This window comes from Ursus americanus, chromosome 14 (assembly GCF_024610735.1).
Source record: "Ursus americanus isolate L20-20 chromosome 14, mUrsAme1.1.p, whole genome shotgun sequence".
NCBI lineage: Eukaryota > Metazoa > Chordata > Mammalia > Carnivora > Ursidae > Ursus > Ursus americanus.
In genome coordinates, this window is record NC_142140.1 from 66,872,285 (window position 1) to 66,892,090 (window position 19,806).

Genomic DNA, 19,806 nt, shown 5'->3' on the forward strand with positions numbered 1-19,806 from the left:
GTGTCCAGAGCCCGGGGTGAGCCCTGAGAGTTGGGGCCTCGAGGCGGCCTCGGTGGATTAGCAACAGGGTTCCTGCGGGGCGGGCACAGAGGAAGTGGTCTTGGGGGTCTCTGTGAAGCTTTTGTACGGCATCTGAGTCCCACAGAATGGACTCTCAGCTAGGCGGGACAGTTGAGAGTTTGGACAGTAGACCAACCTTGACTTGCTGTTGATATTAAATTGCGTATCTTTTTGTTCACCTTGTCATACTTCCGGAGTCACTTGACCCATCTCCTGCCTCCTGGGACATGGTCAACTGTGAAGTTGAAATGATGACCGAGGAGATAGTCAGGGAAAAGGGGAGTTCCCACTTGTTATGAGAGGAATGTGTCATTCTACGAAATCCATGCCTCTGCCCTTGGGAATGTCAGCTGCCCTTTGTTATGCCTGTTCAGCCGTTTCCCATCTTCTCCACAAACGTTGCATGGGGCAGAACTAGCAAGACACCCATCATGATGTGTATACACGCAGATATGTCCGTTGCGGTTTAGATCCACAGAACAAGAGTATCATGTTTCTGGAAGCGTGCTGGGTACCCCCCTGTTGTCTTAATCTCATATATTTTTTTTAAGATTTTATTTTATTTGAGAGAGAGAGAGAGTAGAGCATGAGCAGGGGGAGGGGCAGAGGGAGAAGCAGACTCCCCGCTGAGCAGGGAGCCAGACGTGGGTTTCCATCCCAGGACCCCAGGATCATGACTCGAGCCAAAGGCACGTGCTTAACCGACTGAGCCACCCAGGCGGCCCCTAATGTCACATGGTTTTAAAAGAGCCTCGCCCCTTGGCATGCAGACATCTCTGTTCTTTGTGGCTTTTTCTAGTTTTGTCACCTTGCCCATTGGCTGATCTTTTCATAGCCACTCTGCACGGGTGGCTTCAACCTTGCATTCGGGTGACGTTCAGGGTCAGATAGACTTGCTCTCTGGAATTAGGAACCCCGACGAGTCGGGAAAGAATTCATGATCTCTCCGCCTACAGTACCATGGACTCAAGCAAAGTAAGACTTTGAAATACTTCATCAGGTCCCGAGATTCATCATGAGTACAGCTCATTTGTCATTTGAACTCCCGTGGAAATGGCGAATACCTTACACTGTTGGCATTCGTGAAGTCTAACTCTCGTGCCGATCTCCTTTGACTCATGTAGCGTCTCCCCATTTTACTGTGGACTTGTGTTCTTTAGCTAAGAGTCCCGTTTCTTACAAAATTACTCCGCAACAGACAAGAGCCAGGGGTGTCGAGGGGATGCTGGGGATGATTCTGCAAGTAGGTCAGGAGTTTAATACCGTCACTCTTCTGCAGCTCTTTACGTGTGTTGTTTTTCCCAAAAAATATGTTCAGTTCCCTTTCAAAGATTAAAGAAGTAATACGTTGTACCATAACCAGTGAAAACGCATGAAACTATATCAAGAAGAAACAGCAGTAATGGCCCCCCATTCCTGCCCAGCAACCCCTTGTTTCCAGAAAGGATGGCCAATTCCCCTTCTTCACCAATGTTTATTCAGAATTACCATGAACAGTGACCCTCTGTTACATGCCAAGTGGCCATAAAGGTTATAAAGACAAGGAGACCCATCGTAGAGCCTTGACATACACTCCCACCCCTTATTTTCATAGTCATACAAACATACACCCATAGAGAGAATTTTCCGAGTTACTTGTTTTGTGTCCACGTGTGTGTGTGTGTGTGTGTGTGTGTGTTTATAGAACAGTTCTGTTGTTAATATTAATTTACCACTTTTTTCAATTAACAATACATCCTGGATATCTCTCCAGGCTAGTAGCTATAGGTCGAACTTTGTCTTTTTAATAAAGTCCATAGGATTCCAGCATAGGGATACGTATACACCATGATTCGTGTAACTCTTTTCCTTATTGATGGATATTCAAACTAGTATGTTTTGGTTTTTTGCCATCACCAGGAATGATACAGTCAGCATCTTTATATTCTTACGCACTGGTAATTTTTTTTAATAGGATAGCTTCCCCAAAGTGATATTTTTAGGTCAAAGACTATACGTTTTATTTTATTTTATTTTTTATTATACGTTTTAAATTTTGATAGTAACAGTTCACTTCGCTCAAAAGGAAACAGCTCACATTCCTACCAGCAACATACAAAATGGCACGTTTCCCTACATCTCTCCCTGTGATGTGTATTGTTCCTGTTTTCAACTTTCACCAGTCTGGTGAGGAGGGGAAAACCTATCTTATCTCTATGCTACTGTAATTTTAAAGTCCCTGAATATTAGTAATGCTGAATGGATTTGTGTCTTTCTTGGGTATTCTTCAGATACGCATAGACATTCCAGGGTTGGCATATTGCCTGTTTGTATTGGCAATTGAACTAACATTTCTGTTTTTCTTAAATATCAATTTATGTAAGTTGTCTGCATATTAGGGGTATTAAACTTTCTTCTATCTGTTGTATTACAGATCATTTTTCCAGTCTGCTGTTTGTCCTTTGGCTTTGTTGATGTCTGCCATTAAAAACTCGTTTATATGTGTGTATTCCTTTGCATGGGAAAATAGCCCAGGCATCTTCCACCTCAAGGTTAAAGCATTTGGTATGGTCTGTGTTGTGAGGATTGGGCATTCCAGCAGAGGTGCTGTGGTATCTCGTTGTTCTAAATTGTATTTCACAGATGCCGTACGATGATGAACATCTTGGCCCACGCTTACTTGCCATCTGTATATATACTTTGGTGATATGTCTGTTCAGGTCTTTTGCCCATTTTGAAATCGGGTTGTTATTTAGCATTGCGTTGTTTCATCTCCAAGTATTGGGAGATTTCTCCAGCTCTCTTTCTGTGATTTTATTTCTGGTTTAATTCCGCTGTGGTCAGAGAGCCAGTGCTGTATGATTTCGGTTCTTTTAGATTTGTCCAATTGTGTTTTACGGCCCATGATGTGATCTTAGTGGACATTCCTTGTGAGCTCCGGGAGAATGTGTATTCCACTGTTGTTGGATGAAGTAGTCTGTGGATGTCAGCTCTATCTAGTTAATAGATGGTTCTGTTGAGTTGAGCTCTGTCCTCACTGCCCTTCTGCCTGCTGGATCTGTCCGTGTCTCATAGATGGGTGTTAAAGTCTCCAGCTGTAATAATGGATTCCTGTATTTCTCTTTGTAGTTCTGTCACTTTTGCCTCATGGACTTCGATGCTGTGTTTTAGGTGCATACCCGTGAAGGATTGTTACATCTTGTAGAATGAACCCATTAGCATTAATGTTGTCCCTCTTTATCCCTGATAACTTCCCTTGCTCTGAATGCCGGTCTGGGGGACATGCAGCCACTCCCGCTTACTTTTGGTTAGTGTTAACAGGGTATGTCCTTCTCCCTCTTTTTACTTTTAATCTATATATATCTTTATATTTAGAGTGGGTTTCTTATAACCCTCATATAGTTGGGCCTTGGTTTTTGATCCACTCTGATAATCTCTGCCTTTTAACTGGTGTATTTTCATTGTTGTTTAAATGATTATTGAATATAGTCGGATTAATATCTACCATAATTGTTCCTGTTTTCTACTCGTTGCCCTCGTTCTTTATTTCTATTTCTGCCTTCAGGTTTTCTGCCTTTTGAGGTTTTATTTAGCATTTTATATGGTTTTATCTTCTCTCCTTTCTCAGCATATCAATTATACTTTTTTTTTTTAGGTTGTTTTAGTGGTTGCCTTAGAGTTTGCAATATACATTTACAACTAATCCAAATAACTAGATACCATTTCATTTATAGTGCAAATATCTCTTAGTAACAAAATGCCCTTGGTTCCATCCACTGACTTGTACATAAGCACAAGTGTGTTCATCTGAATACATGGATACATTCACATATATATGAATACATTGTTGGTATCATTCTGAATAAACTTATCAGTTCGATTAAGAATAAGAAAAACAAAAGTTTTATCGTAGCTTCACTACCCATTCTCTGATGCTCTTCCTTTCTTTGTGTAGGTCTGAGTTTCTGACCTATTTCATTCTCTCTTGAAGAAGTTTTCTTTTCTTTTCTTTTCTTTTTTTTTTTTTTAAGATTTTATTTATTTATTTAACAGAGATAGAGACAGCGAGAGAGGGAACACAAGCAGGGGGAGTGGGAGAGGAAGAAGCAGGCTCATAGTGGAGGAGCCTGATGTGGGGCTCGATCCCACAACGCCGGGATCACGCCCTGAGCTGAAGGCAGACGCTTAACTGCTGTGCCACCCAGGCGCCCCTCTTTTTTTTTTTTTTTTTTTTAACATTTCTTGTAAGATAGGTCTACGGGCAACAAATCCTGTAAGTTTCTTCAAGTCCCTTTTGACGGTAATTTTGTAGGGTACAGAATTCTAGGTTGGTGGGTTTGGTTTTTGTTTTTTGGGATTTTTTTTTCTTCCCGACACTTTAAATATTTTACTCTACCTTTTCTGGCTTGCATGGTTTCTGAGGCAAGGTCAGATGTAATTCTTATCTTTGGTCTTCTCCTGGCAAATGTTTTTAACCTCTGGCTGCTTTGAAGAATATTTCGTTATTTTTGATTTTCTGAAGTTTGAATATGATATGCCCAGGTGTCATGTTTTTTCTTTCTTAACCAAAAGCCCTAATATCCCAAGTCATGATTATCTTGCTAATATTTTTTTTAATTTAATGATTTTAATTTAAATAACCAGAATTCATTTTAAACTGCAGAATTGATCCTAAGGAAATGAAATCAAGAGTTGGTTGCACATCTGTATAAACAAAGGGTTTCCAAGTATTGTTATAATGAAAACTTAGAAACACAATATCCAGCAGTAGACCCATGGCCCATTCATATATTAAGTATTGTGCAACCACTAGAAAGAATATTTATCTGGGGGGTAATGAGCTATAAAACTGTCTGGTCCCATTTATGTAAACCAAGCAATCATACAAGACATGACTGATAAAAATAGATACAAAGCGACCAGGCATCATGGTACTTAGAGCTCATCCCTGCACGGTGGGACGGCAGGTACATTTGCTTACTCCCTCTGTATCTTTCTGAGTGTGGATTGGTTGCTAAATCCGAAAACAAATGATTTTTGAAGCACATTAAACTCTGGTGATTATTGATTTGGGTTTTTTTTTTTCCTTTATAAAGAAAATTCACTAATGATTTCGACACATGGAAATCTGATTTCGTGTCCACTCTTATTCCTGACTCGGAGTGCGGCTTATTTGGGACCCATATGGTTAACTCAGTGAGACAGTAATCTAATTATACCTTTAAAAAAAACCCTTTGGTGTTCCTGAAGGCACTCACAGACAGTCTGTCGGACTTCCCTAGGATCATCTTCCGGCAAAGTTCAAGTGCTGAGTCACTGACAGCGTATTCAGTGTGACATTTAGTCTTTTGGGGATCCCTCCCTATCCTCTGCCTGCCGAGCCAGTTTGATCCTTTGACCCTTTGTGTCTTCCCTGATTTGACATACCTCCCTCACGCCTACTGGTGATGGATGTCTCCTGACCAAAGCTGCTGGGGGGGGATGGCAGACAACGTCGATTCTTCTAGAACTTTTGCTAGATTCAGCAGCCCCATGAGGGGGAGCTGAGACTTAGAACCCATTTGATTCCTAGGGAAAGTTACCATTGCTGAGCCTACGTTTCTCCATCTCTTATATCAGCAAATAGTTACGAAGGCCCTGCTAATGTGCGAAGCACATTTCAGACAGTGGAGGACAGACAGGAGAGAAGATCCTTGAACTCTCGGTAGCTATTCATCCAAAACTGGAAACTGAGCCCTTGACCTAAGAGAGTTAGATGAGAACTCCAAGTGACATTGGGCCTAGCACCTAGACTGTTCCCCACAAACGTTAATTCACTTGTCCCCCCTCTTTCTTCCTTCTTTGAAACTGGACCAAGGGTAGCATTGACTACTCTGTGCTTACAACTCTCCAGGGAACAGATTTCCCTTTTAACTCTGTGCCTTGGGTGCAAGAACTCTTGGGCACAGTTTGCCTGCTGTCAAGGATCCTGGAAGAGGAAACAGGCTGCCGCTCACCTGCCAGTGAGAATAGCTTCATTGGCAGCTGGAGGGGCTGAGGGCGGTGGGGTTGGTGCAGAATGCTTGAGGTCTCCACGCATCACGCCCTGGCTGAAGTACATCGGGGCTCGCTTGAATTCATTCAGCATCTGGATCAGCTGTCTTGTGCTGTTCTCCTAATTTCCTCAACGCACACATCATAGATTCTTCTCTCCTGCACTAAGCATCCCTTGTAAAGATCTCCTACCTAAGGCCCCCGGACAGGGAGGACCTTTAGAGCTCACCTGACCTGTGCAGACAAGGTCACACACGTGGCACGCTAAAAATCACGGTTAGTGACCGACTCTGCCTCCTTCTCAGAATGTCCTGTTATCGTACCCTGCTATGGGTGTTTCCGTGGAACTGAAGCCCTTCTCGGAGGAGGAGGACACATTCTAGAATCAGATGCCGAGTTAGGTCGTTGCCCCCTGATCCCACACGGAGCCGGATGGCGAAGGACCGTTAACACCAGGAGATTTTCCTGGGACATCAACATTTTCCAAATTTCGAATCAGCAGCCCTCCTTTGACCCCGCCCATCTGTCTTCGCCAACTTCCCCCAAATTGGTGCGTTTCTGCCTCTTTTTCCCATATGCTTGTGATCGACCAGTCAGTATTGGGGGTGAAGGAGAGCAGAGCAGTATGACCATCCAGGAGAAGAAAGGGTGGGCCATTTTCAGGTCTGGTGACACAGGCTATGGAGATGTAAGGAAGTAATTTGCACAGCACTCCCCCACACCAGCTTTCCCGACTCTGGACATGGTTCATGCGTTAGAATCCCTGGGGAAACGCCTGGCAGAGGGGCTCTTTCCACACTTACTCATTCTCTGGAGTCCTGGTTGGGAAACGCGGGAATGCCCATGAGAAAAGTCTGGGCCGTGGTGGGAATCATTAAAAATGAGATTAAACGGCGGTGAAGACCCTTGCTTCTCCAATGTCTAGACTCATGCATTAGCCGTTCGAATGTTCTCTGTTTTACCTCGGTTGTTCATTTTACCTTCCACAGGACCAGCTCTCGGCAGACATGTACAGTTTCGTGGCCAAAGAAATCGACTATGCAAATTACTTTCAAACGGTAAGGGTCTAGAAAGGTAGGAGCACCTCACGTTTGCTCGTAGGAGTTCAGGGTGTGGACAGGAAGGAACGTGGCATGGAACCGAAGGCCCCTTGGTGGAACACATCATGGGCAGGAGTATGGTTTTAACTATTCTGTCGGTGAATAAGTCCGGTCTTCTCTTGTGTGGATTTCTCTAAAAACCAGAGAGTAAAACTCAGCCCATCCAAGAGGATGATCGTGACTCTGTGGTCTGTGGAGGTAGTTCTCCTTCAAAGTCACTGGAGCGTGATTTTGTCCCCTCCTCCACTGGATGTCTGGCCATGTCTGCCGGCACGTTTGGCTGTCACCATGGGGGGGGGGTGCATCTAGGGAGGAGAAGTCAAGGGTGAGGCCTGATTATCCTCCAGTGCACGGGACCGTCTCCCACAGCAAAGAAGGACTCAGTCCCAAATGTCAGTCGGGCCAAGGTTACGAAAGCCGGGTCTGTCAAAAACAAGGAACTGGGGGAGAGGAAGATGACCCCGCCCCCAGCTCATAATTGTTTCTCATTTCGATTTTGGCCGAAGACAATGACAACTAAGTAAACGATGATTAATGTGGCCTCTTTGCCTGTCTCTCATCGATGAAAGCAGATTTAGACCCGAGAGAAACAGGAGCTGAGTCATCCACACTTGAATAATCTGGTCCAAATAATTAAGACCCTGGCTCTCTACCAGGGTAAGTGCAAGGCAAGTCGAAAACAAAATAAAACAAAACCAGCAATAATTTAAAAGCAAACAAACGAAAAACTTGAGAGGAAAAAATACAAATTAAAAAGCCGGTTAAGTTGACCTGCCTTTAAAGCTGGGGACAAAACTCAAACCTTAAATGATGGGGAAGTGATGGGAAGATCAGAAGGTAAGGAGGAGAAAAAGGAGGAGATATCCTGAAAATTTTAAAATTGCAAGCACCCTGGGCCGGTAGCAGTCCCCCAACGCTGTGATCAGTGAGTGGTCCGGACCTTGAGAGGCGTTCCTCTGACCCCAAAAAAAGAACTGATAAGCATTCCTTCCAGCCTGGAAAGTTTATTTTAAAATAATAGCACTTTCTCAAATATATTCCACTGGGTATATGTACAGAGATAATATTTTAGAATTTCTGGAACTAATGACATTTTTGACATTCCAAAGCTTTCTTGGACTGCCTCCTTGCCATTTAAGTGCCATTTTCCCCCCCAAGGTTCTGATTTTTTTTTTTTAATTTAATTCTTAACTAGTGTTTAGTTTTTGCTTGGAGATAATAGTATCTGCTCCCCATGCCAAGCGTTTCAACAGAGCGATTCCCTCCCCTTTCCCTCAAGTGTACCCAGTTGTGGGGGTCTCAGAGGAGAAATGGCAGGACCGTTGCTTACCAGGGTTCATCTGCTCTTAACATTTCAGCAGCTGTTTTAGTAGCGAGATGGTCAAAACAGGCAAATTGAAAGAATTTGGTTTTTGGGGCTCCATCACTATATCCAGAGCGCTTTCATCCCCCAGGTCCTTGAGGATTGTGGATCAAGCCACATGGTTTCTGATCACTTACATATTAAACTCAGTTTGCAGAAACCAAGATACAGACAGCCTAGCGTTTAGCCCTGTCTTCTAGGCAAATGGATTTTTTTAAAAGATTTATTTATAAGAGAGAGTATGCACGCTTGGAGCGGTGGGGGGGGTGGAGGAAGGAGGAAGAGAGAGAGAGAATCCCAAGCAGACTCCCCCTCAGAGCCCGACACGGGGCTCGATCCCACGGCCCTGAGATCATGACCTGAGCCGAAACCTCTGAGCCACCTGGGCGCCCCGAGGCAAGTGGATTTCTAAATGTGTTCCCCATTTATATTTTCTGGTGTACCTCTCTCTGTTGCCTTTGCTTTGAGGGTGGGGTGCGAGGCAAGGTGGGGTCGCAGCGAAGACCAGCCTTCCATGTCAGGCGCCCGGCCCGGGGTGGTCCCCTCATTTGAGGGTGGCCTGAGAGAGAGCAGGGGACTCCGCCTCCTTCCCTGCGAGTGAGGGAGCAGGTTCACGGAGAGCCCCCCACGGGGCACGGCAGCCGCGCTCCCCACCCTCCCGCAAAGCGTCACCCCCGCCCTTGTGTTTCCTCAGCTCATCGAGGTGCAAGCAGAGTACCACAGGAAGTCGCTGACGCTCTTGCAGGCCGTGTTGCCTCAGATAAAAGCACAACAGGGTAAGCGCGGACCTTCCCTGGCGCAGGCAGGTGGGGGAGCCTGCTTGCCTGCTGGGATGAGACCCCCACCCCTGCGCCCCGGATCTCCTCCACCCTCACGCGCTCTCAGCAGGCCCACATTGAGAAGAGCCTCTGGAACGTTCCACGCTGGTCCCTTGAGCCAGCACCCCCACATACACTGCCCCGCACCCGGCAGGGGATGAGTTGGGGGGTGTGTGTGGACGTGTGTGGTTCGTGCGTCCCCAGCATGAAGCCCGGCAGGTCCGGACGCAGCTGGCCAGCCGTCTGCCCCGCCCGGGCTCCTCCATCCTCCCCAAACCACAAGAAGGGAGCCTCCGCTGGGCCTCCGTGGCTTTGGGAGCCAGGCAAAGAAGAAAGGAACTGCTCGAGTGTGTGCCGTTCACTCCCTGCTGACGGGCCTCTCTCGCTTCCCCGCTCAGAGGCCTGGGTGGAGAAGCCTTCGTTCGGAAAGCCGCTGGAGGAGCATCTCATGATCAGCGGCCGGGAGATCGCCTTCCCCATCGAGGCCTGTGTGACGATGCTGCTTGAGTGCGGGATGCAGGAGGAGGTAGGTCCGGGGGCGGCTGAAGCCAGCCCCCCGAGCAGGTGTCCTGCTCCGGGCTGCAGAGCCCGCGGGGTCTCCTCCTCTCCCCAGCCCCCGCCAGCCTAGACGTGTCATGACATGGGACGGCTCCCCATCCCGCCGCACCCATGCTGGTCCTGCTTTCTCCCGTGAGCCTCCACTTGTCAGGGAGGGAGGAGGACGGTGGGAGGCTGATAGCACTGGCCCCCGAGGAACTTCCAGCCGCACTCCAGCCGTCCTGTCTTCGTATGTGCTAGGACGTGTCCAGTATGTTCCTCCTCTTCCTCTTCTTCTTCTGCACCATCATCCTCCTCCTCCTCCTCCCCTTCCTCCTGTTTTTTCTTTGCTTGATGAGTCCCCTCATTTAAAAAATAGACCTTTTCACCATTCCGATCATGACTCTTTTCTAGAGATCCTGAAAATGGGATCGATAGCGACGTTAGCAAGCCCTTCCTAAGAGCCACGCATAAAGAAGTCTATGGGAAGTGGGTGACTGTTGTTTTATCGCCGTGTAAACTGTTCCCTGGGAGCTGGACCTCGTGTCTGGTCTCTCCTGCAGGCTGTTTTAAAATCTCTGGGCCGTCTTCCTTGGATCTGATCAGCCAGTTGATACTTACTTAGGGCGTGCCGTGCCTTTATCGCTGAGTATGCGAGGGGGACATGTGGCTTATGAACTTGCCAGGGGACACGTGTCGAGCATCTATGAAATGCACCCGATTAATTCAGAACAGCTGCAAGTTTTACGTGCGCCCTGGGTACATGCGACAAACCGAGGTCTGCCCCAGAGAAGGAAGCCAGTGATCGTTCAGATGCATGTTGGCCGCTGCCCCTGGGCCAGGCGGGTCGACATGCTGCCTCTTCTCAAGGGATGGGGGTAAATGTGGGGTTTTGGACCACGTTTTAAGTGCCAGGCATTCTCTTGTCTATTACCAGTTACCAGACGAAAAGGTCTTTACGGTCCCTGAGCCAGAGCCTCATGGAGGGAGGTGAACTGGGCCTCCCCGCACCCCATCGCTTTTCAAAATTATGGAAAAACTGCAACACATAACAGAACAAGCCTCATCGCCCAGCTTATGGTCAATCCTGCTTCCCCTCTGCCTCCTTTCCTATAATTGGATAATTGGAAGCCAATCCCAGACAGACATTGTGTTGTTTCATCTGTAATACTTCAGTATGTTTCTTTAAAAGATAGGGAATAAATAGTAATTATATATAATATGGAACATGTAAACATTATATACAAAAAAGAAAAATAATTTGTTAATATCTTCAAATATCTAATCAGCGTCAACGGGTTCTTTCTGCCTCTCCCTAGACCCCCCCCCTCCTGTTTCTCTCGACTTTGTCCCAGCTTTTCTCCTTTTAGTAACAGAGATGCTCAGCTTGTCCCAAGCCTGGGAAAAAAATATCTTTTTTCAACCCAACTATGACCTCATACTCCTTCCCCAGCTCTTTGGTTTTGTTTTTGCCTTGGCTCCCCAGTTCCTCTCTTGCCCCTCCCAGCAGTTTCGGGCTTATCAGCCCCATCACCCCATCCCTGCCCTCAGGGAGCATTTGGGGTCCTCCCCCCTCCTCTGGGTTCCACTCCCATGTGTGCTGCCATTTCTTCAATATGCGCCCACAGATTTTCCTCAGACGCCCCCAGACTAGATTCACTAGCTGTTGTAAGAATCCTCTCCTCCTCCTCTTGGTTTTTGTCGGTCACTCAGTGAGGCAGCCTTCTCAGTAACACAGCCGAAAATCTATAGGCTTCTGACAACCATACTGGCTTCTCTTTGGCATTGTCGGTCACCAGATGCCATCGTGTTTGGTTTCCTCCACGGTGGGGGCATGGTCTTCGGCGGATCCATCCCACTGCTTTGGTATCTGCTGTGGCTTGGTCTTGGTCACAGCAGCCTTAATTATACACTAGTCCAAACATATTTACGGAACTTCCTCACATATATGGAGGAAGAGAGCTTTGGACTTCTACGTAGAATGGACTTTGCCATCTTAGCAGGCCAAACACTCCGTATTCCAGACCAGGAACATTTTCTTCTGAAGAAACTTTGGAGAGCCTGGTGGTGGCCATGAAATGTTAAAAGAGCAAGGACTGTTCTGCCAGCCCGTTTCTCAGCCTGTGGACTGTGTCACAGAATGCCAGGAGCCAAGAAGGCAAAACCAATCAGTAGCTCTTCGACCGCATCTAACTCACCTGTGGCTTGGGGGTTCCCTTCTAACTCTGTGACCTGCATTTGTCTCCTCAGCACACCCCTGTCTTCTTCTTCTCTTTCTCTTCAGAGCTCACTTTTGTACCACGTACAGTGGTTCGCTTGGAAGGGGTGACGGTGATTCAGAAGTAACTTAATGAAACACGGAGGGGCCGAAGGAGGCATCGCTCCCTGACACACCACCCCTAGTTTGCCCGTCCCCTGAGGACACTGACTTTGTCTCTAAAAGTAGAGCCCTGCGTCTCCCAGGACACACACACACACTCACCCCATAGACCTTTTCACATCTAGCTTCCTGCACCCCCATGTCTGACCAGGTGTTGGCCAACTTCTCCAAAATATATCTTAAATCCACAAAAAGTTGGAGTGCCCAAGGTTCATTTATTCCACAGATACTTACTGAACCAGAATGACGTGTCACCACCCCGTCCTAGGCACTGGGGACATCAAGGGGGGTGAGTTCCCACTCACCAGTTCCCGCTCAAAAGTTGCTTACGTCTAAAGGAGGAGCCCTTTAGAGAGCGGGCAGCTACGCTATTGGGAGATGGTGGTGAGCAGAGCGCGTCAAGGAGATTCTGGAGGAAGGGAGCGGGGAGACTTTCTGTTCCTTTTGCTCACAGGCCTTTGAGTTGCAGGGCTGTGCACTGACCCTCTGCGTTGTTTTAGGGACTCTTCCGAGTAGCGCCGTCTGCCTCCAAGTTGAAGAAGTTGAAAGCTGCCCTGGACTGCTGCGTGGTGGACGTCCAGGAGTACTCAGCGGACCCCCATGCAATCGCAGGTACGCGCCCTCCGCCCCTTAGTGAGGGGCTCGCTGGTGCTGGAGAGGCTCACGGGGAAGGACGTGTCATCACATGACCCTCGGCTTCCCAGCATGCTTCAGATATCCACCCAGGGCTCAGTTTTAAGCCTGATTGCTGGGGCCCCTTGAGGGAAGATCTCCGCAGAGTGGCAAGAGAAGAGAAGGGGATGGTGGGAAATAAGAGGGGGAACCAACCATGACTGGCAGTCCAAGTCCCACTGCCAAGCCAGAGCCTCCAATCCATTCACGTGGGAAACCACTGTTTGGTCGCGGCATGCGGGTCAGGGGAACCCATCCCCCGACGGACCCCCCACGGGTGATGCTGGCTGGTAGGATTCGTCTGTGCCGGTATAAAGTGGCTCACAGCCAATATTGTGTCCCTGTCTAGGAGCTTTGAAATCTTACCTCCGAGAGTTGCCAGAACCTCTGATGACCTTTGAACTCTATGACGAGTGGATTCAGGCTTCCAAGTGAGTAGACAACATTTTGGAGTCTGTGGTTGGGTGGAGTTTATTTGGAAGGATTTATTGAAATTATGAAAGCGTGTAACCTGTGCTCTTACAACTTGGCTTCTTGGTATATGTCATGGAGAAGTGCTCATACTTGTACTCAGAGAAGCAAGTACAAGGATGGCAATGCCGGTGTTGTTTGGAATAGCAAAAGCCTAGATATTATTAAAGATTTATCGGTGGGGAACCAGGGGCATGAATAAATAAACTGTGGCATATCTACACGGTGACATACTTTGTAGTGCTGAAAAACCCTGGTCGAGCTATTCCTGCTACCACGAAAAGATAGGAAGACTTACTTTTCAGTGAAATAAAATAAGTTAACAAGGACGCATATGATATTCTGTTATTTTTTAAAGCTTTTTTTTGGGGGGGGGGTTATTTATTCATTTGACAGCACCAAGTAGGCAGAGTGGCAGGCAGCGGGAGAGGGAGAAGCAGGCTCCCCACTGAGCGAACAGCCTGATGTGGGGCTCGATCCCAGGACCCTGAGATCATGACCTGAGCCAAAGGCAGATGCTTCACCTACTGAGCCCCCCCAGGCGCCCCAATATTCTGTCGCTTAAAAAAAAATGCTCAAAACCATACCATTTTAGGAGTGCCACTATATATGGGTCAATGCATAGAAAGTTCTGGAAGGGCTCACAAGCAGATCGTCATGATTCCTTCTGGAGAGAAGACTAGAACAAGGGAGTGGTCGCAGGGTCTTGACTCTTATTTGTAATCGTTACAAATATATTAATAACAGCTCATTAATAGCTAATATAAAAACATGATGTCCGGTCCGTGGGCTGCCCTCAGCTGGGTGCCTGAAGAAGGGACGTGATTTCGAGAGCTCCCTAGTCGTAGGCTTAGTCTCAAAGCACAGCCAGCTTAGCCTGTCGGAAGGAATGCTCCAGTACGTATGTGCTTCCTTGGGCCCTGAAAGAGCCCAGCTGACCTCCAAGGGAAGCCAGGCTCTGTGCGTGGCGTTAGAGAAAGCTAGCTCCAGTCATGTTGAATGGAGCTGGGTTTTTTCCAAGGTGGAGTAGAGACTTAGCGTGGAAAAAGCCTGGCTGATTATCTGGAATGCTTACATCTCCTTGCGGAGCGTGGGTGTGAGCTCCATGACGATACTGATCGTTGGCAATACCTCTGTCGAGAGTTCATTAGAGGCTCGTCACCGTTCTAAGCTCATTTTATGCTTCTAACTCGTTTAATTGTCACAGGAACGAACCCTGCGAAAGTGGGTTGTGCGGTTTTCCCCAGCTTACAGGTGAGGAAGACGAATCCTAGAGAAGGTGTGTGACGGCGGGTTACCTGCCATCTAATAAATGGCAGAATGAGGATTCGAGTGCAGGGGATCCGGTTCTGGAAGCCATGTGCCCACCTACGGCACTTCACGCCTCTCTAGAGCCACTCAGTGGTCGTAGGGATGAAGAGAAATGAGACCGTATGCTCTGATGGAAACTGTCCCTTTTATTTCCCGACTGCATACGTGATCTTGATAGAGGAGCTAGAGACGGGAGGACAGCCGGGGCATCGGGATCTAGCCGGGTCTTGGCAGCATCTGCCCTTTCCCCTTAGACGCTGATTGAAAGCTTGAGATCAGCCAGACCCTCTATACCGCTCACGCCGACTCCAGGCGGGAAGTATTCCCGTGAACCCATTTTACAGATGAAGGAGAGGAGGTTGCATAGAGATTCAGTCATTGGCACAAGGTCACGGGCAGGAGGGAGCAGGGTCTTTAATGGCCTCCCTGCGCCAAACCCTCTTCGTCCAGCCTTTGGTCAAATCGCAGCCACTTTGCAAATAGGGTCTGTTCACCTTTCCATCTCTAAATGGCTCGTTTGGTTTGCACTGCGGAGTCCTAGGCAAAGTGTGTTTTGGAGAGTGCTTGCCTCTTCCTCGAGGCCGACCTGAGGGAAAAGAGAGATCTTCTCCCCTTGGTCAGGATCTGTGGGAGGACCTGTGGGTACAGAGCGATGAAGTGTGTGCGTGGTGGTCCCCGCCCTGCCTGAGCCCCAGGTTAAGGAGTCAAAGCTGGGCCCTCATCCTGCTGACATTTTCCTTTTAGTTTTTCTGGAGAAAACATGCTTCAAGCAGAAGGGTCTTCCTAACCTAATGCCTTGTTGTAGATTTTCATGAAAAGCACATATAAAATGTAGTCCTGTAAGTAATCTCTTTTCATTCTTAGAGGACTTATTTAAAAAAAAAAAAAATCCTTGGAGCAGACCTTTTGTACAATGGAGAATCATTGGTTCCGTGGAAATTACCCCTCTCTGAGTTAGCCCTTGAAGGTCAGATTTCCTTACACGTCTGTCGAGCTCATAAAATGTACTGATTTAGAAGGTACTTGTCGAGCACCTGTGATGAGTCAGAAGCCAAGGAACTTTAAATAACCTCTGTTGAACGGGGCAGTAGGCCGCCCCACGGTGTGTAAGCAGATTGAGCTCCCTTGACTGGTATGTTGTATCTCGGTCTCTGTGCCGGAATCTTCCTCCTGACACCACCACGGTTCTGCATTGCTCTCGAACAGGTGTCTGGCTTCTTCCCTCCTGCCCCCACCTGCTCCCCTGGCCTGCATTCACCTGAGACCTGTGACACGTGCCGGGGATGTTTGCAGGGCAAGACAGGGGACACGGAGAGGGAAACAGTCGTCACCCAGCACTTGAATAATAGCAGCTCGCCAGTGGGGTCAGTCGCGACAGGTGGCTTCTCGTTCTGCAGCTGGTTAATATGATCGCCAGTGAGATCGCATTGATCTGTGCTCAGCCACTGGCTTTCCTGTTTATTCCCCAGTATTCAGGAGCAAGACAAGAGGCTTCAGGCTCTGTGGAATGCTTGTGAAAAATTGCCCAAGGCCAATCACAACAACATCCGGTAAGTGGACAGATCCTGGAGGCGCAGGGTCAGGGTTATTTAAGCTTCGCACACACGGTTTCCTGGCTAAAGGTCACGGTAACTAGCCTGCGCGGCATTTTATGGGGGTGCCCCACATGGTTAACGCGCATCGTCTCCTTTCGACCTGACACGACCCTGCGAGGTGATTAATTACCATGTCGCCAAGGAAGGGACAGAACGGAAGGCACTCTATGACTTTGGGGGCCATTGGCTAATTCCGTTGAGTTCTCTGATGGGCAAGAAGCCAAGATGAATGCAAGCTCTTTTTAGGATATTGTGGGTTAATTTTTTAAAGATTTTTTATTTATTCCCTTGAGAGTAAGAGCATGAGTAGGGGGGAGGCTCAGAGGCAGAGGGAGAAGCAGACTCCCCGCTGAGCAGGGAGCCCGACGCGGGGCTCGATCCCAGGACCCCGGCAGGCAGACGCTTCCAGGCGCCCCGCTATTGTGCGTTTATTGTAAAGATAAGTGTTCAGGCACAGCTTGGGGAGGGTGACAGGACGCGGAGCTGCTTGGTGGAGGTGTCCTTGAGCTCCTCTGCAGGGGGAAGAAACCAGAAGAGTATCGTCTGCTGCTCCACCGTTCACCACGTCTTTTCTGCACCTCTCTCTCTCACTCTCACTTTCCTTGCCCACCCCCCCGCCCCGGGATTTTACTTCCCGCTCTTCTACAGATCTTTTCTGCTCCTTCACACTCTCTACTTCCTCCTCCCTTCGGCTTCCAGCACCCGCTCCTGGCCCTGCCACCTCCCCTCCGTGTTTCCCTAGACGCAGACTCCCGGCTTCAGCTCCTGTTGCCATCTGCCCGAGTATCTCTGCTTCCCCGTTCGAAATCCGAACAGCCGACGGCGTGGCGCGCCCTAAGAAATTAAACATAGAATTCCCATCGGATCTGGCCGCGCCGCTTCTGGGTATATATAGACCCAGAAGATGGGAAAGCAGGGACACGATGCTCGTGTGCACGCCAGCGGCATCCGCAGTAGCCATGCGGTGAAAACCGCCCCCGCGGCCATCGCTGGGTGAATTAACAAAACACACGTACGATGCACTCTTCAGCCTTAAAAAAGGAAGGGGATTCTGACATGTGTTACTGCTACACGGGTCCCTCTTGAGGACATGGTGCCACATGGAAGGAGAGGGAGAGAGAGGTTCAGAAAGGTGAAGGTCCTCAGACGGAAGGACAGATGCTGGATGATGCCACGTCTATGAGGGACCTGGAGTTGGCACATTCACAGAGAAGAAAGGAGAAGGGGGACGTGTTGCCAGGGGCAGGGGGAGGGGAGCATTGAATGGATACAGAGATTCTGGAAGCTGCAGAGGATCTGGAGATGGATGGTGGTGGTGGTTCTTTACAGTGCGAACGTATTTAATGCTACTGACTTTACTGCTACCCTACACTGAACAGTGATTAAAGTAGTGATTTTTATGTGTATGTTACCACAAGTAAAAAAAAAAAAAATCCCAAGAGCGATTTAATGTACGGCTTCCTCATTAGTTCCTTGAGATGTAATTCACCTACCGTTGCGTCCTCTTAAAGCGTGCGATTTAGTTGGCGTTTATGTGTGTAGAGGCTAAGCTGTCACCCCTCATTTTAGGCCATTTTCATCACCCCGCAAAGGAACCCTGTTCCCGTTAGCAGTCACTCCCCATCCCCCGCCCCGAGCCCAGCCTGGCCCCTGGCAAACACGAATTACCCTCTGGGTCTCTGTGATTTGCCTTTGCTGGACATTTCCCCTAGGGGGAGCCCTACATCACGTGGTCTTTTGTGTGTGGCTTATTTCACTTAGGACAATGTCCCCAAAGTTCATCCATGTGGTAGCGTGTGTCAGGACTTTGTTCCTTTTTCATGGGTGAATAGTATTCCACTGTATGGATGGCCCACATTTTATGTCTCCGTCTCTCCCTTGGTGGACATTTGGGTGGTCTCTGCTCTCTGGCTGGCTTGCCTGACATTGCATATTTCTCTTGGGTAGGTCTCTAGGAGTGACTTATTGGCTCCTGTGCTTAATCTCTGTTTAGCTTTCTTTTTTTTTCCCCATTAGCGCTCAAAGCCCCACTGAGGTTAATCCCAGGAGACGCCACCCCTAGCACGTAGAGGTCCCTGCAGATGACACTTGGACACTCTGCTTCTCACTTCCACACACAGGGAGGTTGTCAGGTGACTGAGGTTTGAAAAGAAGGAGGGACTTCAGGTTACTAGATACTGGGTCAAAGGAAAGACGGGGAATTTCTCTGGCCAGGGTTCACTGATGGAGATGTTGACGTGTAGCCAGGTGAGATCGGGGTCTGCCTGTCTCTCAGGCATTCTCGCGGCTTGACACCTTACACGTCTTCATTGTAATGCAGGGTGTATGAGTCCTGTTGTCAGTAGGATGGGCTACGTGAGAGAAATTTCTGCCCCATGCCGGGGCAACGTGGCTGGGGTTGAGCCCGAGTTAAACCTGGCCCTCTGTCTTCCTTTCAGATACTTGATCAAATTTTTATCCAAGCTCTCAGAATATCAAGACATAAACAAGATGACTCCCAGTAACATAGCGATTGTGTTAGGACCCAACCTCCTGTGGCCGCAAGCGGAGGGGTGAGTACACAGAGAGGAACGTGTGTAGGGGTAGCGTATGGGAGGACAGCCAGGGCCCCAGATAAATCATCAGCCTCTCTTGTTTGTCAAGTCCTATTTCTCCCTTTGCCTGCTCACGTTTTAGGCTCAGGAGAAGACCCAGAATTCTGCAGATCTTTCTCACTGATGGTCTCAGAGCTGCAGGCCTGCAGTGAGGGTCTTCTCTGAGCTAATCTGAGTCCGCAGAGGGCCAGGTACGCTCTTCCAAGGCCTTCCCAACACCCTGTGAAGAGCGCACATCCCAGCCTCTGGATGCAGGGGGTGGAGGGCTGTCTCGAAAGAGAGAACAGAGTTGGAAAGCAGACGAGTCTGGCAGTTGTGAGAATCACACTTCCCAATGACAGGTGCCTGATGCTTGGTGATTTCATGTCTATTACTCATTCACACATCTCTTATAAGGAGGACTTCTGTGGTTACGTCTGTTCTGTAGAGGGGAGAGAGAGCTTCGGAAAGGTGAAGTGCCCTCCCGAAGAGAAAGCCTACTCTCAGACCTAGGTCGGCAGCCTTCGGGTCCGGGGGCCCTTCCCTGGGCCATGGGGCAAGGCGTGCCTCTCTGCTGCCTCGGCTGGTAACCCGGCCCTGCCCCTGTCTCTGCCCTGTGCTCGCAGGAACATCACGGAGATGATGACCACAGTTTCCCTGCAGATTGTTGGAATCATCGAGCCCATCATCCAGCATGCAGACTGGTTCTTCCCTGGGGGTACGTGGTGGCATCAAGGTGTGGGAGCGGGGGGCTAGGGGAAGGTAAGAGTGTTACGGTGCGTTCAGAACTTCTGAAACCAAAGGTGTTTGTTATTAATCCTTCTACACACATGCACACATGTGTGCACACCACTAAGGAAAGGTGTAGACTCATGGTGGTTTCTTACCGTCTAATCTCGGGCCGAGCGACATTC

At 48.5% G+C, this 19,806-nt stretch overlaps 1 protein-coding gene across 4 annotated transcripts in view; it reads left to right on the forward strand.

Annotated features, from left to right (window-relative positions):
• The window catches only part of ARHGAP44 (Rho GTPase activating protein 44), a 164,582-nt gene that overhangs the window by 119,099 nt on the left and 25,677 nt on the right, over nt 1–19,806 (forward strand). For all 4 annotated transcript variants that reach the window (XM_045797209.2, XM_087867630.1, XM_087867629.1 and 1 more), the window contains 8 exons: nt 7,062–7,130; nt 9,230–9,311; nt 9,752–9,879; nt 12,771–12,882; nt 13,292–13,373; nt 16,194–16,274; nt 18,758–18,871; nt 19,519–19,610. In XM_045797209.2, the coding sequence (XP_045653165.2) occupies nt 7,062–7,130; nt 9,230–9,311; nt 9,752–9,879; nt 12,771–12,882; nt 13,292–13,373; nt 16,194–16,274; nt 18,758–18,871; nt 19,519–19,610 (760 nt within the window). The remainder of the gene's footprint in view (nt 1–7,061; nt 7,131–9,229; nt 9,312–9,751; nt 9,880–12,770; nt 12,883–13,291; nt 13,374–16,193; nt 16,275–18,757; nt 18,872–19,518; nt 19,611–19,806) is intronic.